Source organism: Strix uralensis, chromosome 6 (genome assembly GCF_047716275.1).
Source record: "Strix uralensis isolate ZFMK-TIS-50842 chromosome 6, bStrUra1, whole genome shotgun sequence".
Lineage (NCBI taxonomy): Eukaryota > Metazoa > Chordata > Aves > Strigiformes > Strigidae > Strix > Strix uralensis.
This window is the reverse complement of record NC_133977.1, coordinates 27,247,467-27,262,693: the sequence shown is the minus strand read 5'-3', so window position 1 is coordinate 27,262,693 and position 15,227 is coordinate 27,247,467. Positions and strand designations below refer to the sequence as shown.

Below are 15,227 nucleotides of genomic sequence, written 5' to 3'. Positions count from 1 at the left end.
TTCTTTGCCAAATTGGGGAGCTCCCTGTTAAAGCCCAACTTCCTTACTTAGGCTTTCTCCCTTCACCATGAGTTATTTCAGGGTCTGGGTTTGTCGTGATTTTTTTTTTTTTCAGGAGCTTTATTTCCTTGCTGTGTTTTGTTTTCTCCCCCTAGACAAACATTGGTTCCATCTTGGCATCAGTAAATCCCTACAAACCCATCCCTGGTCTGTACAGTGTGGATGCCATAGACCTGTACAGACAGCACCGCCTGGGTGAGCTGCCTCCCCATATCTTCGCCACCGCTAACGAGTGCTACTGCTGCTTGTGGAAGCGTCATGACAGCCAGTGTGTTCTGATAAGGTTAGAAATGAGAGAACCGGCTACTCCCTGACTGCATTACACGCCTTGCTCCTGCTGCTCTGTTTGCAATGACATCTGCCTAAATATTCATGCCATCCTCCCTACCCTTTGCCTGATCCCTGCTTGCCACAGTGGAGATGCCACATGATTATTCCTGGAGATCACTTCTCTGCTGTGGGTGGGATGGTCATTAGCTATGTCTGTCCTGGATTTGTGAATGAAATGTATGTTTTTTCTTAACAGCGGAGAAAGTGGAGCTGGAAAGACTGAGAGCACCAAGTTGCTGCTGAAATTTCTGTCAGCCATGAGCCAGACCTCCCTCGCAGCCCCTGCATCTGAGAAGAGCACTTGTGTGGAAGAAGCCATCCTGGAAAGCAGGTACGGTCACCCTCATGGGCACCGGCGTGCTGGGGCAGCCTGCCTTTGGCGGGGGCTCTGCCTTCTGGGCAGTCAGGCTGCAGATGGAGCCAAACCTCAGTGGACGGAGCCAAACCTCAGCAGTGAGGATCATGCAGCTGAACGGTGTCATGTCAGGGGAATGCAGAGGTCACCATCTCCCTGGGACACCTCACACTGGCTGCTGTCCCAGCTGCCCATGGCTGAATTAGGCTTCTTTCCAATAGCAGTGCAGGGTGCTCATGGCAGACGGAGAATTAATGCTCTAGCCAAGGCTGGGATTTCTCCTTCCTTCAGTAACTCATCCCCTGTGCCCGCCCAGCTGCACCTTTGAGCTCACCCGCACATCACTGCGCTGTCCCTCCTTCCAGCTCTATGTCTCTTGTGGCAGTGACTGGAGGGGACATGGATAACGTCCCTTGCTGGCTGTTCCACATTGTCTGTGTCTCCCACAGCTCTCTGTTGTGGCTGTGCTCGTGATGAGTCTCCATCACACTCTGACTCCTGGTTTCCTCCTTTAGCCCCTGCTCTCCCCTGGCCTCTGTGTTTCAGGCCACTGGTATGTCTTGCCCTCAGAGGACCTGTGGGTTGCCTTGCAGCTCTCTTGCTGTCCAGACAGGTGATTTCACAGAGAAGCATCCATGGGAGCTGTAAGGGGCACAAGCAAGGAGGTTTGCTTGGGGCTGTGGCAGGGCCCGTGTGGGAGGAGGCCCTGGGCTGGTCAGAGCTGGTCTTAGCTGGAGGTGGCACCAGGGAGTAACCACCACCCACCAAAACCTTGCCAAGGTGTCAGGCAGGCAGGGAAGCGCATGGAGCCCAGATCAGATGTGTTTTGAAAAGAAACTAGCAGCCATGAGGGCATAGAGATGCGCTCTGTGGCAGATCCTTCATGCCGAAGGAGGTCCTGACACTCCTGAGGGACCGTGGCCCACGGGTGACCCACACTGGAAGAGGGACACCAAGGAAAAAAGTGTCAGGAAAACCTGAAGAAGCAAAGTGCAGCTGAGGAAAGAAAACCAGTAAGAGGCAACGTGCAGCAGAGAAAATGGGGAAGCAAAGAGCAGCAGAAAGAAACAGTTATGTGTGTGACCCCAGCCTCCTGTGCTGCCTGCTGCTTTGCGGGGGGGTGGAGTTGCGAGAGACTGTAACCTGAGGTAAAAATGGAAGCTGCGGCTAAGAAAAGGAGAACAATAAGTGTTTGACTTTCAGGTAAGCCTTGGGAGGATGGAGGAAAGATGTTTACTTAAGTGTCTGTTATTGTTCATGTCCTCCTTTTTCTTAACTCCTGAATTCTATTTAATGAATTAAATTTTAAAAAAATTTCCCAACACAAGACTGTCTTGCCTGTGACTGGAGGACCTTGCTGGGGATCTTGCAGTTCGGTACTGTCAAGGGTGAGGCTGCAGGTTGGTCCCAGTTTGAGCCTGTGATAGTTACAGAAACATTCAGAGTAGTAAATCAGATGTCTGCAACAGGATCTAGTTGTGTAATAAGCTGGAATCCTTTGAACCATCTGTGTAAAAGTGACTCTCATGAAAGAGGCATATTTCAGGGCCCAGAGAGTAGAGAGAAGGAATGTTTCCTGGAAGACAGTGACACAAAAAAGTTACTAGTAACTGTGGTGAAAATAGCCTAAGCAGACATGCAGCTCTAATGTGGCAGCTGCAAGAGCATTGCAGTTTTTAGGATCCTTATAAGCAGAGCAGCACTGAGCAGAGGGTTGCTGCCTTTGGACCTGGTGCTCAAGAGACCATTGTTGGATGATTTATTCTTTGCAGGTGTGCAGATTTTACCAGGGACATTGGCAAATTGGAAAAAGCTCTTGAGTGCAATACAGTCATGACTCGAGATCTGCAAAATCTGCTTTAAGGCAAGAAGCTTAGAAGGCTCAAACCTGCTTAGTGGTTAAGCAGTAACTTGCCTGTGATCCAGAAAGCTTACGATAGTTGGTAGGTGATTCCTGAGTGTGCAAGATCCCACAGCTGTGAGGTGAATTGGAGTAAGGCTTGCAACCCATTTTGTGTACATCTCTAGTGCTACATGAGCTATTGCAATGAGAGTGCAAGAGAATTTGGTTTGTCACCTTTCCCTGAAGAGGAGAAGCTGAAAACCTGTCCCAGGGCCAGAAGCCGCTGCCACGCCTAACAAGACTGCTTCATATGTCTGCAGCTCAGCTTCACTTGCTCTGCCACTGGCCCTCCTTGGGTTAGCTCATGGTGAATTTTCATCCTTGCACCCCAGCACATACCCAGGAACAATGCTGGATTCTTTCTCCATTTCAGACAGCATTATAAACAAAGCTGTTACATCAGCTTTCTATCATTTGCTTGTGTGTTGTAATGTTCATGCTGGGTATATTTCTCAGAAATCAGGCTCTTAAAACTCCCTTGGCACTGTTGATTTGGTCTGTTTTCCATCTTGAAAATATCCATCAGTCCATTAAAAATTCTGCTAACTTTTGTCTCACTTCTTTTTCTTGCTTGCTTCACTCTGAAGCTCCCTTCTTCATGTTGGATGCCACTGCTGACAGCACAGCCACCTTCCCTGTTCATCCCTCTAATCTTTGAATCTTCTTTTTTACCTTTGGCTATGCATCTGAACCCTAGAGCTGCATATGTTTCAATATTTCTAAAATCAAGGCTTCACTTTCTGCTGCTCTGCTGAAACTGATTCCCATCGTTTTGAGTCCTGCAACACACCCTGTCCATGTCCAGCCAAGCAGCCAGCATCACTTTCCTGATGCACTGCTCTGCCTCACACAGTTCACTGCTGCATCAAATGCCACGTTGTGATGTGCCCACTGGTGCAGGCAGTTGGCTTGGCCCAGGCACCTGCCCTCACGCCTGGCTGTATCAGCTCACCCACACCTCTGCCTTGCAGCTGCTGCCAGCCTCAGCACCCATGTGCCTGTTCCCTCCCCCATCCCTGAAAGACTTCTGCACTCACGTGCGTGAGCCCATTGCCAAACTAAACTATAAAAATACTTCCTTGTGCTTTGCTTATCTAATTTAACATGATTTAGAGCCATAAAGATTGACTGGCTGGTTACAGCACTCTCACTGCAACTGTGGTGGTCATATAACATAACCCTGTCCTCCCTTTTTCTGGTTATCCCCATTAATTTTTGTTGATTCATGGCGTTGGTGTGTTCAGTGGGATATTCCTGTGCAATGTCCTTATTTACATACTTGTTTCACAGGTGTGGGTCTTGGGAGTTCAGATTCTCCAGGGCAAGGAACTTACCTCCTGATCTGTGCACAGAGATTTCTATGACTGGGATTTCTATGGTTGCAATGAGTTATAACAGACTGATTTAATTTCTTGCTCTTGTTTATTTAAAGGGATATTTTCAAGAGGTAAATGAGGAAAATACTGTCTGAAGTTTTCTGAAGGTTGTTGGGCCTTTTCCACAACCACTTAACTAACACTTGCAAGGCCTGAAGCTTTCAGCAAACTCCAGTAGTATCTGTGGTTGTGATTATTTGTCATGTTGTTATTATTAACTTGTGAATAATCCTGTATCTGCCCCTGTCTCCAGTGGGACCACACAGTAAATTGATACAGATGTTTAAAAAGCCAGTATTTCTCAGGGTAATAATGGCAATAATTTTTGTTAAAAACTCTGTATGTTTTAAAATTAAACATAACCACATACAGGCTGTTCTTGTAGCATCTCCATGTCTCCTTGCTTGTCAGGCCTTCAGATTATTTTAGAATTGACTAAATTGCAAAAATTAATATTTTAATCCTGGATTCAGCATGTCAGTTTGAATGGTTTAGGCTTTTCCTTTGTACTGTTCTGTGGAGCAAGAACCAAGTTGCATTTTAACTCACCATTTTCCATGTTGTATGAACCTCCTGAAGACAGGAAGGTGACCAAGAGGTGAAATTATTCAATTCATCACCCATCTGAAGTTTGGTGATAGACATTTTTGCACCATTTTTTTCCCTGAAGTGAATGATGTGACTCTATAGATTTGAAAACTTCATTCTAAGAGTATGTGTATAGTCCCTCTACATGGAAACCATGTGGCTTGTATCAACCTAAGCAAGATTTAAGTAACAAGGGCTTGTGTGTTCCAGTATCAAATTTCAGTACCAAACAAATCAGTTTAATATTAGGTTTGTTTGTTAGTTTGAAAATGTTTGCCTGTAATTTTAAGAGATGGCTTATACTGTCTTCTCTTTCAAAGGTAGAAGCAGGAGCAAAGAAGTATGTGGTTTAAAGCTACAGAGTGTTTGCCCTATATGTCTGATACTTCTGAAAATCCTGAAAAAAATACAAACCCATTTCATGGGATGCTGCTGTATTAAGCACACAACCTGGCAGGGTCTTGCCACCTTTCATTTCCTGAAGCCACATTGGTGAGGAATGCCCTCAACAGCACGAACACCAGCTGCCCATACTGATTGGGACTGATTTAATTAACTCCAATCCCAAAGGTTTAAAATTTATCTAGCAACATGTTAAATTGCTCTTGCCTCCTTTCTTGCCCTTGAGTTCTTCCTGCTTGTCCAGTCTCGTGCTGTAACAAACTAATCTCACGTGGCAGTGCGCACTGTGCAAATGGCAAAACGCTGGGCACACACTTTATTTTAATGGTATCCCATCACCAATAATGTCTTCATTGCCTTGTTTCTGCAGCCCCATTCTGGAGGCCTTTGGAAATGCCAAGACAGTTTATAATAACAACTCCAGCCGCTTTGGCAAGTTCATCCAGCTGCACTTCTCTCAACATGGACACATCCAGGGAGGCCGAGTAACTGATTGTATCCTTTTCTTCAGTGGACCAGAAATGGGTGGAGTAAGTGAAGATGAGGAGGAGCTCAGAGTGGGTCAGGAAATCCCTCATTATGGTTTCTCAAAGCCAGTTTATAACTGGGCAAATTTGCAACTTAAAGGGGGAAGAAATGTTTATTTTGTGGCTCTGCAGCACCTACCTCTGGAAACCTTTTGTCTAGGTACTATATTAGGTAGGGACATAGTTTGACTCTTCACTTTGGCAATCACAAAACTTGATACTTAAATCCTAGAATTTGCTACCTAGGAAGATCCCTCATGTTGACTGCATCCTGTTTTTCCCAGAAGATTGTTCCCTTATGTTAGCTCTGCCAATGAATTCATGGTTTAGAAAAGTGAGACCAAGCTAAGAATCAATATATTCTGCACAATATTTGAATGCAGAGGAGAATAGGAATTCAGAGGGCCAAATATGACTCCCTGTTTTGGGCTGCCCATCTCCAGTAGTCCTTGTAACTCTAATCATAGAATCATAGAATGTCTCCAGGTGGAAGGGACCCGAAAGGATTGTTGAGTCCAACTACCTAAAACTAAATCATATGACTAAGAGCGTTGTCCAGATGCTTCTTGAACTCTGACGGGCTCAGTGCCGTGACCACTTCCCTGGGGAGCCTGTTCCAGTGACAAGAAGAACAGGGGAGACTGGGTATAGTTGTGTTGTGCTGTGACCACTTTCTTCCCTGTATGCCCACGTACCCCTCTCCCAAAAGCTTTGACATATGTTTTGTCTATAGGAGGCAGCTAAAGCTGCCCTGGCTACATTTCTTGATGTTGCTATTCAAAGCTGCTGATGACTGCAAATCACACCAATTTCCACTGGAGTAGCAGCCAGATGAATTTACTACTGTTGTAAATAAGAGACTTGGATTGTTTAGTCTCTGCTCTTTGTGCTGTCGGTAGATTAAAGATAGCAGTCTCTTGCAGAAGCAATGAAAACTGATGCAAGACTTGCTGTGTGCAATACAGATTTTCAGATTAGAGTGGCCTCTCTAATCTTTCTAGGTGTCCCTAATGTGACTCATCCTTTATTAGGTTACTTCACCATTGTGCAGGTCCTATGCTCTATCTGACTCTGCCCTTCTAAGTAACTCCTTGGACATGGAGTAGAGAGGAGAATCCGAGATAGTGTTTTTGCCCACTTTCCGAAGTGTCAATTATTTAATGATTTGTTGCTTGTTACAGGGTTCATCCCAATGTGTCTAGAAGATTCTTTGCCAGTCATCAGGAGATCTGTGCATATGTCATTTGAATGTTTTCTCCTTAACATGCTGTTCAGATTTACTGGAAAAGGTAGGCATCACCTCTACTGACTGCTGGGTGAGCCCTCTCCTCATAGCATGGTGGGGCAGTGCCAGATCTCCTCCTGGACGATGCTGCCTCTGTCACAGCACACAGACATTAGCTCTTTAGGTGCTCCTACTGCAACTGTCCCAACTGAGGAAGAGGATGGTGGAGGAACAATGTTTATTCTATATTTGTCAAAGCCTGTTCTCCTCTTTGATAAAGTCCGGGCATTACAGAGAGACTCCAAGAAAAAGCTGTTTACCAAGGGGAAGGGGAGAGAGAACAAGTACCTGGAAACTCATTTCCATAGAGAGGAATATGGGGGTACAACTCCAAATGGAGAGATCTCTGCTCTGATGTAGTTTACTTTGGACTCAGGAACTCACAGAGGAGCAGGGCCAGAACTGACAAGGTTCAGTTTGTCCATGCACGTACTCTCTAAGTGAGTTCAGGGAGGTCTGTACATGCTCAGTTGCACAGCCACACATGTCAAGATCTTGATGTAGCACTTATTTAGACAACACCATCACTGAAGTGGAAGAAGCCCCTCTTATGCTGGCCCTGGAACTTTTACCTGTATCCTGGTCCTCTCTTTGCCTTTGCGACCACAAATGCAATCTCTTTCTACTGGCTACTCCTGTATTCTTTGTTTCAGAACAGAGTGGTACACCAGAACCCTGGAGAGAGGAATTACCACATCTTTTATGCTCTGCTGGCTGGTGTGAGTGGGGAGCAGAAAGGTAATTTTATTTTCTGGGATATGGCTCTGTCCTTTTTCCCGTCCAGCATGTGAAGCAGGTGTAAGTCAGTTGGAGCATGGATATTTCAGGTACTTGATATATAACTTTTTCTTGAAGGCCATATGGTTTCCATTTCACTGGAAACAGAAAGGGGGATTGAGAGAAGAAGGCTGAGGATGACAGAAATGCTATATGAGAAAAGACACTTCAGGCATTCTGAGCTGGAGGGAAAAGTCTGTGCAAAGTGATGAGGTAATGAAACTGGCTAGAGGAAAAGGAAGGGTGAAGAGTCTTGATTCAGATGCTGATGGGAACTGTTCAAGGAGTTCAAAGGTTGGACTGACAGACACACTTTTACAACAGACCTTCAGTATGGGTAACAGGAGAGACAAGAATTAGAAAGACCAGCAATGTAGAGGAAGGACTAGAGTCAAAACATCTCTAGTATCTAAACAAAGGGTTTATAGCTCTGTACATGGGGAAGGGAGAGGTGGGTCTGGAAGAGAGCATACAAAGAAAGCTGCAGGCTGTAGAAGGATCCTCTCTGTAATGCAGCACCACCTTAACAACATTTGTGTGTACCTGCCCTGGGCACTGCTGAGCATTGATGGTCTTGCTGAAGAGGTCAAATAGGCAGTCAGGAACATGTTACAGTTGCACTCTGGTTTTGAGGGGCTGGGGAATTTCTTTATGCCTTTGTTCTGTGTGTTAGAATGATCAAATGGAATAATTGGGCCTGACACAGAGTGGAAAGAAGTAGGGCTTCAGCTCTAGGGAGTTCATGCAGGAATGGCCACATAGGTCAATTCACAGAATCCATCTAAAACAAAGGAAAATAGTGGGGATCATGGTTATCAGCAAGTACTTAGGGAAAGCATACAAAACAGATTATTTTCTTCAGCAGATTCCTGCTATTCTTCCCCATCTCCCTTTCCAAGCTGGTGTCTCAGGCTGCTTCCCTTCCCTCATCTGTAATGTGTTTCTGGCTCTTGATCATTCTTGTCTCCTTTCTTCACAGATCTTTTAGTTCTTCTGTATCCTTTTTGAAATGGGGAGTGAAACCTGCAGATAGTATTTAAGATGTGGTTGTGCTACAGTTGATATGTACAAAGACCTAATTCTGGTTTTATGTTTAGTTCTGTGTTCCTTCTAGAACTGAAGGAACTGAACTGTTCAGTTTATGACTGCTGCTCAGCTCTAAGATGATGTCTTCAGAAAGCTTGCTGTGACTCTGAACTCTGTCTCAAGTGGTGATACCTAATTTAGAGGTCATTACTGTATGTGTGTACTTCAGATGATTTTTCTGTACACTTTGTGAGATTGAATTTCATCTTCTGTTTTATTTTGTTTTGCTGAGTCAATTCAGTTCTGAAATAGTCTTCTGTGACTCTGCAGCTTGGGATTTGACTGTTCTAAATCATTTTGCATACCATCTGCAAGCTTTACTACCGCACACCCTCCTCTTCCCCTTCCCCAGTGCATTCACTGTCTAGGTGTGGCTTTTGAGGGATATGGAATCTATTCAGATAAACTCTCCGTATGGTAAACATACACACTGTTTTGGGGGACCACGACCATAGAATGAAAAGGCTGATTGCTAAATAAATTGTCTTTCTCCTCCCTGCCTCTTTTTCCTCTGTTGCAGAGAGCCTCTCCCTCTCCGAGCCAGAGACTTATCGCTACTTGAACCAGTCTGGTTGTGTGAGTGATGAGAACCTGAATGACGTAGAGATGTTCAGTAAGGTCATGGTGAGTCCTGTCCTAACTCTCCTGAACTTCTGGGCACAATCTCATAGACTAAATGTGCTGCAGAGTGTAGATCTCACAGGCAGAATTTATTTGCTCTAAGCCAAAATTTGGTGTTCGATGAGTCTGAAACTCAGCTCTACCTGTTCATGGTAAAAACAAGGCTTGAAGCGTGGTTTTAGTGTAGAGAAATGGGGAAATTTGGGAAACAGTCAAGGATGAATAATAATTTAGAATGACGGAGACTTTGGGGAGCATGAACGCACCCCCCCACCCCATAATGTTTCCTGAGAGCCATTTAGATGGCCTGATGCCGGAAACCTCACACTGACTATTAGAAGGGGAACAGTTTGGTCTGAAGGCAGTGTTCTCCAGAAATATTCTGGTAAAGTTGTATCACCTGTGCAAATGGCATGTTCTGAAATAGCACACAGATTTCAATAGACATCTGTAACTTTACCAGAGGTTATGGGTTTAGCAGGATGAATATGCAATTCACGTTTTGTTTGGTAAGTGGTTATTGGCCTGAGGGCTCTAATAATGTAGGTGAAACCAGATAGGCAAGGTGAGAGGAGTCAGTTTAGGATTTCAATAGCTTCTGCTTAGGTGTGATTGAAGGGAAGGAAATGTCTCCTGTGCAGCAGAGGTTTCAGTGGCAACATGGCGTTTATACTTCAGCTGAGGAGATGCCTGGAGGAAAGAAGGGAACTAGAACCCTGCAGGGCTCCAGTGACAGGGCGAATGCATGAAAACTAGGTCCTACCTCTCAAAGTCAATTTATGCCCCAAGAGCCCTAGCTCATGTGCATGCACTAAGACAGAGGGAATGTGCCATACTTCCTTGTCATCTGGTAACCTGTTTCTAACCTTTCAGCAGTTAACGCTGAAAGCCTGGTTTTAAATCTTGCTGCATAAATCTACTATTCTAAGCTAGAGTAGGGAGTTACATGGATCAGAGTAAATTAAGTACATTATATGGATCCGTCCTTCAGGGAAGACAAAAAGGCAGAATGTGGAAGCAGTTCAGTGACATCTGTAACCTGTACTGCCAGTGTTCAGGGAAGGATTTCCTCACACAGGCACAGACAAACACATTCTTCCTGTGACAGACAGGCAATGGCATCAGCAAAGTCCAACTTGAGGACAGGGCAAATGCCCTCCTGCCTTAGATGGGGAGAGGGTAAATGAAGGAGAGAATGGGAGACAGTGAAGATCACTGACAGATGTATAACTGAGAGAGGGGCTGTGCCATCCTGTTTCACTTTGATTCATGATGACTATAATTCTGTTTTACGTCTTATATGGGCTGGGCATGAGTGTGGTGGTTGCATTGTACTGTGCCTGTATGTATAGCCAACATTAGCTGTATGGTTTTGCATAGACTGCCATGAAGGTGGTGGACTTCAGCACTGAAGAAATCAGAGACATCTTCAAACTTCTTTCTGGCACACTTCATCTGGGAAACGTTGAATTCATGACAGCTGGTGGGGCCCAGGTTACAACAAAAGCGGGTAAGTGGGACCCCAGCAATTTAGTAGACCATGCAAAGCCCAGTAAGGCTCCCAGTAAAGCTCTCCATCGTTCTTTCTCCCTCTGCTATGCTGACCTGCAGTGCCTTTGCAAGCAGGTTCCCTGCCATTTAATCCTGCAAAAGCATTGCCACAGGATGCATAGCTCCAGAGCACCGGTATAATTTAGTTGGGCTGTGGCCCTGTGATCCATTTGTTCTCCTGGATCCTCTCAGACCGAGTCCACGGTCTCACAGTTTCTCTTTTGCATTGAAAGAGCAGGAAGAAATAGGAACAGGGAAGAGTTTAAGATAAAAGTAGTCTGTTACAGACTTTCCCACATCTTCCTTTGAAGCATCTGTTAGTGTGCACTGTTACAGTTATCCAATCTGAGCTGGTCTGGTAAAGTGAATCCCTAAACAGACAGAAGCAATAATTATATACTACAAGTGCTTCAAGTCTTAAGTTAATTGCCTCTCTCCTTGACATCCAAGTTTAGCAATCACATGCTCAGACTGCACTATTGTGCCTTTAGGAAAACGTAGCTTCTCATTCAATAAATATTTTGCTGGTGCTGAGCTTTACACAGTGCTCTGGTCTTCCTGTTGTCAGCAGAAAGGCTGACTTAGGAGTGTCTGTGGCACATAACGGGTGCTGACCCTGACTCAAACTGGATGTGTGAGCTTGCAGCTTTGGGTATGCCAAAGAGAATTAAGTAAAGGGGGGTGTGTTTTATGCTGGGGCTTAGTCACTTGCCTTGTAGGAATCCCTGGGATTTCCTCACTGAGCTGCAGAATATGGATCCCCCCATTAGTGATGGGGATCCATGCAGAAGAAAAAAGTGTGTCCTCCTTTGTTATTAGTGCTGAACATTGCCAGTGACCTCCTGGGCTTAGACTCCTTTCAGCTTTCTGAAGTACTGACACAGAGGTCCATGATTCTGCGTGGGGAAGAGATCAGCTCCCCTCTCACTGTGGAGCAGGTAAGTGTCCTAGTGTATACTACTGCTTCTGCCACTTCTACATTTCCAGGCCCTCTGTCTCCCTCTTGTATCATCCATTCAAGTTTAGGGTTTCCTGTTACACCCCCTAGGTGCTCAGCTGTGTCCTCAAGTATTTCGCCCTCGTTGGTAGTTCAGATCCCCATGTTGACTCTGCTTTTTAGGCTTTACGGGGGAGTTCACTTGCAAATGGCAATGCACAATGCTGGTTTTAAGTCACCTTCACTCACCAGGAATTGGTCATGCTTGTGTCATGCGGAAGGTACATCAGATGCTTTGTGGTAATTGCATGTATGCATGCTTTTACCTTGCAGAACTCCCAAGTTAACGCTGCATTTACTGGAAGATAAAAGCTTGCACAAAGTTACCACAAAACATCTGGCAGATGGTAGGTTGTTACCCCACAGTAGCTTCTTTGTGTATCCATACAACTGCAAAGGAGGACCAAATAAACTGATAGGTAGTTTTCATCTGCTGAACCTGTACTGTGTGCTGGAGCCCATCCTGCTTATCTCTTACATTTCTATGTGGTTCATTACAGTGTTGTGCTTACTAACTTTGATTTGTGGTGTTGCTGATCACTTGAGGGCACTCTTGGTGTTTTAGGTCAATGAACAGATAACTGTAGAAAATCTGTTAGTAATAAAATGCAAGACACTGGGAAACAAGGAATAATATTACTAGGATGGAAGAAGCATTATGTTATAGTAAAATGAACATCTGTAATGGAAATCTTGTGCTGGCATGGACTGCAGAAGGTTATCAATCCAACCCCTATGTTGGCAGAGAAACCAGAGTTACTAGGCTCCCTCTGACGGATGTCTGTCTAACTTTCCTTCGGATTTCCCATGGAAGGAATTTCACAGCCTCCTTAAGTATCCTGCTGTAGCTGCAGTGGAATCTGGAGCTGAAAAGATTTTCCTCATATTTAGATTACCATTGACATCCCAGCTGCCCACCTTATAAGCTTCTGCTTCTGTGAAGTTTTTCACATGGTGTTCTCTTTTCTAAGCTAAACAATCCAGTTCCTTCAATGTTTCCTTGTAAGTAATTTTCTAAATCTCTTCTTCTTTCTCTGTTTTCCCACATCTTTCAAGAAGTGGAGTGTCTCTAACTGGACACCGTATTCAAGCTGAAGTCTCAGCAGCGGTCATTGCAGCCGAGTAGTCACTTCTTTTCTTACTGTGAACACACCTGCTAATATATCACAAGCTAAGCTTTGCCTTTAAGAAATGGTATCTTTTCATAGTCTGTGACCTTTCTTTGCAATGAAATAGTGTGAAAATTATTTTTCATCCTATAGTCTGTGATAGATATCCTCAGTGCCACAGTTTCTCTTGTCAGCTGTCCATGCTAAATAAGCCACGTCTTTCTATATCAGTGCATAAGGATGGATAACAAATAACACCAGAGACACTCCATGCAGTCCAGAACAATTGTACGCAAGTACGCAGTTGTAGGATTTACAAGAGTCTCCCTGAACAGAGCTTTCTCTGATAGTATAGCAATTCCTGACATTTGTGCATGTTGGATCCTACATGTACTTCTTGCAGCCCAGTGAAGTACTAAGACTGCAAGAAAATTCTTATAACAAGTGGATGGTACTACTTAGCTGTCTTCACTAGGTGAGCCTGTTGCACTGAACACTGGGCCTGTAAAGACTTGTTCCAGCTTAAGCCCTCATGTACTGTGCCCACCTATCCCACTTCTTGCTGCGGGAACACGTTGATAGAGCTGCCAGGGATTTCTCATTGTGTAATGGGCTCATTACCCATCTGAGCTTTGACATTTCAGTGGGCTGAATGGATGAACTGGCATGAAGGCGGGCAAAGCTGGGAGGATGAAAGGAGCCTTTGAGAATCTCATTTGAGCCATATTGTGGGGAAAACAGCTTTGCTTACAGCGGGATGGGGAGGTCCTGTTCCTGGAAAATGAGTCTAACTTGCTGTGTAGCCAGAGACATTACAGAGGCATGGCCTTGAGGGCATTCTCAGTCCCAACTAATAAGACAGATCATCTGATGGAGAGGAGGAGTACCCAGAAAAGGCACGTGTGCCCATGCTTTGAAATGTTCTGATCTGTGGAAAAGGGAGGTTGCTGTGTGTCCTCAGCCTTGGGCTGCTGGAGAGGGGATACTACCCAGGAACAGAAAGGAGGAAAATAATAGTGATATTGGGTGAAAAGAAAGATCTTGCAGGCTGGGCCTCAGGAGCTTGCTGAGAGGGGCTGAGAGTATTCAGAAGCAGTTGGCCTGTGCCATTAGCAAAGCAGAACAGGAGAGGTCATGTTATTCAGGCTTGCAAAATTGAAGAGGATGAGGATACATTTAGAAGATCTCTGTCATTGCTGGTCAGGCCTACTGTAGGAATTACCCTGGTGTCACGGCTAAGACAAACAACCTGTAATTGATCCAGATACTGCAGTTTATTTATAAAATGACAAGATTATAGGTTTTACCCTACTTGATTATTTCATATACTTGCTCACTCATCCCTCAGCATTACGTTCATTAGATGTCAACTTCTTTTCCCAGTTGGGAGATTGCTGCTTGTCCAGGAGGGTCAGGCCGAAAGTTGTGTTGGTTCATGTTGTATACCTTCTTGCAGTTACCAGTCTTGGGAACTACCAGCTGAGGTCCTTGGGCATACCCTGACACTTGTCTCCACATGTCTCTCATCTCCAGGATCTTTCCCCACTTCCAGCGTCTTTCTTCCAGTCAAGATCTTTGCTGTCTTCTTTTCTGGCCCCTTTTTCTACTCTCTGGGATCATGTCTTCTTTTGGGGAACTTTTATTTTAGGCCTCTTCTTCTTTCCAGAACTCTAAGCCTTGGTTTCCCAGTCTAAATAGTGTATGTGCAGAAGGACAGCGTGTGATCAGCCTCTTAATTCGTGGTTCTGACTCATGTCTCTTTATTAATTGGAGGATTTTGGGTGTGCCACTTTTGTTTAGTCCAAGTTTTATCAAAATTTACAACCAGCCCATTCCTGTTACAGCTATCGAGTAGCATGCTTTCACTTGAGATTTCAAAAGTTCGATTTCAGACATTCATCCACACACTTACTTACACCCAATTAACTACCTGTTAGTGATCACAATTTATTTTTTCCACCTATGACACTTGGTTGTGGTCACTGCATGGGATGTTGGGTCAGCTCCAGAAAGGTCTCTCAACCCATGCTCTTCTGTGGCATGTGTCCTGGCTGTTGGTCAGCCTACCTGGCTTCCAGTAAGATAATGCTGTTTGCGGGAAAGTTTTGGAGGGGAGATTTTGAGGGTAACTTGGTGACAGAATACTCTATTAAATCCTGTCCTACCAGTTTTTGAAAAACTGAGTGGACACCCATTTGACAGCTCCACTAGGAGTACTAAACTGAGATACCTTGCCTGTCACTGCAAATTTTGGCTCAGG

The 15,227-nt window shown here is 44.8% G+C and overlaps 1 protein-coding gene across 1 annotated transcript in view; it reads left to right on the top strand.

Annotated features, from left to right (window-relative positions):
- The window catches only part of LOC141945337 (unconventional myosin-X-like), a 97,585-nt gene that overhangs the window by 24,822 nt on the left and 57,536 nt on the right, over nt 1-15,227 (top strand). The window contains exons 4-11 of the mRNA XM_074873379.1: nt 156-343; nt 587-721; nt 5,385-5,509; nt 6,817-6,830; nt 7,480-7,564; nt 9,210-9,313; nt 10,691-10,820; nt 11,681-11,799. Of these exons, the coding sequence (XP_074729480.1) occupies nt 156-343; nt 587-721; nt 5,385-5,509; nt 6,817-6,830; nt 7,480-7,564; nt 9,210-9,313; nt 10,691-10,820; nt 11,681-11,799 (900 nt within the window). The remainder of the gene's footprint in view (nt 1-155; nt 344-586; nt 722-5,384; nt 5,510-6,816; nt 6,831-7,479; nt 7,565-9,209; nt 9,314-10,690; nt 10,821-11,680; nt 11,800-15,227) is intronic.